Below are 1,113 nucleotides of genomic sequence, written 5' to 3'. Positions count from 1 at the left end.
GAAATTCGACATTGGGACAACCCTAAGCCCTTACGAATTTTGCGAGAACAAGCACCAAAGTCTGTGAGTCCGGACTTTGGGATTGGGCCTATTTTAATTATAGGTTGCCCCTGTGTGCAACTTACTTGAGTTATTGGACCAGCAGTCAGTCAGTGGTGTACATCGTGTATTACTCTCTGCCATTGCTCTCTTCCAGTCTACAGACGGCCTTGCCTGTGCCATGCTTGCAGTGTATCTGGACAATTGCTCAAACCTACCAGTAAGTGGCTTCTAATGGGGACTGGTGTTGAGAACAGATGATCACATTGTCGCAAAATCCTTGACAATTTGTGAATTTGATTGTAAAAAAGCAAGGCCTTGAAAGTTTTTGAAAATAGACATAAATATATATGGGATATATATAGAATTTAAGTTATTTTGAATGTTAATAAATAGGCTAAATTTTGCTGTCTGCACGTGTCTCATGCCAGTGCCACATTGTTTCCTTGAATTTGATGTTTAAGAAGTTGTGAGAACCCTGGATGATGCAACATGGATGGGCAAATGTGCTGATGTGTACTCTTGTGTTTGTCTCCAGAAAGACCACAGCGAGATCTCGGAGCTTCAGAAACCCGGGAAGCCTCCGAAGGAAGCTCGGGTAAGCTGCCTCACCTTTCCAGTAGTTGCTTCAAGAAAGAACTTTGCTGGAACTTATGGTGCTTTTCCACTGCGCGGCGTCTACTTGACTTGCCTCGACTCTACTCGCCTTTTTTGGTTTTCCATTACGAAAAAAAGTCCCTGGGATCTGCTACCAGGTACTTTTTTTAGTACTACCTCAGTCGAGGTTCCAAGCGAGCCGAGGCGATACCAAAAGGTGACGTGGAAGCCTGCAGACCGCTGGTTGGTCGGATCACCGTGTTACAAGAGTGCGCAGTGTGTGTCCAGAACAAACGGGACATTTAAAAAAAAAAAATCTAGCCAGACAGCAGATTATCTACTCCCTGCACTATTCTCAGTTTTCAACTTTTCAATATTAAGGGCTATTAGTGGCTTTTTTTATGTCGTTTCCAATATTGCACACTGTTACTTTAAAAAAAAAGACAATATATCAAAGAAAAGTTTTTATTTAGCTTT

The 1,113-nt window shown here is 42.2% G+C and overlaps 1 protein-coding gene across 2 annotated transcripts in view; it reads left to right on the top strand.

Annotated features, from left to right (window-relative positions):
• The window catches only part of esyt3 (extended synaptotagmin-like protein 3), a 26,661-nt gene that overhangs the window by 14,105 nt on the left and 11,443 nt on the right, over positions 1 to 1,113 (top strand). For both annotated transcript variants that reach the window (XM_032512926.1, XM_032512927.1), the window contains exons 13-14: positions 197 to 259; positions 578 to 637. In XM_032512926.1, the coding sequence (XP_032368817.1) occupies positions 197 to 259; positions 578 to 637 (123 nt within the window). The remainder of the gene's footprint in view (positions 1 to 196; positions 260 to 577; positions 638 to 1,113) is intronic.

This window comes from Etheostoma spectabile, chromosome 4 (genome assembly GCF_008692095.1).
Source record: "Etheostoma spectabile isolate EspeVRDwgs_2016 chromosome 4, UIUC_Espe_1.0, whole genome shotgun sequence".
In the NCBI taxonomy this organism is placed as follows: Eukaryota; Metazoa; Chordata; class Actinopteri; order Perciformes; family Percidae; genus Etheostoma; species Etheostoma spectabile.
This window is presented reverse-complemented; position numbering and strand designations above follow the sequence as displayed.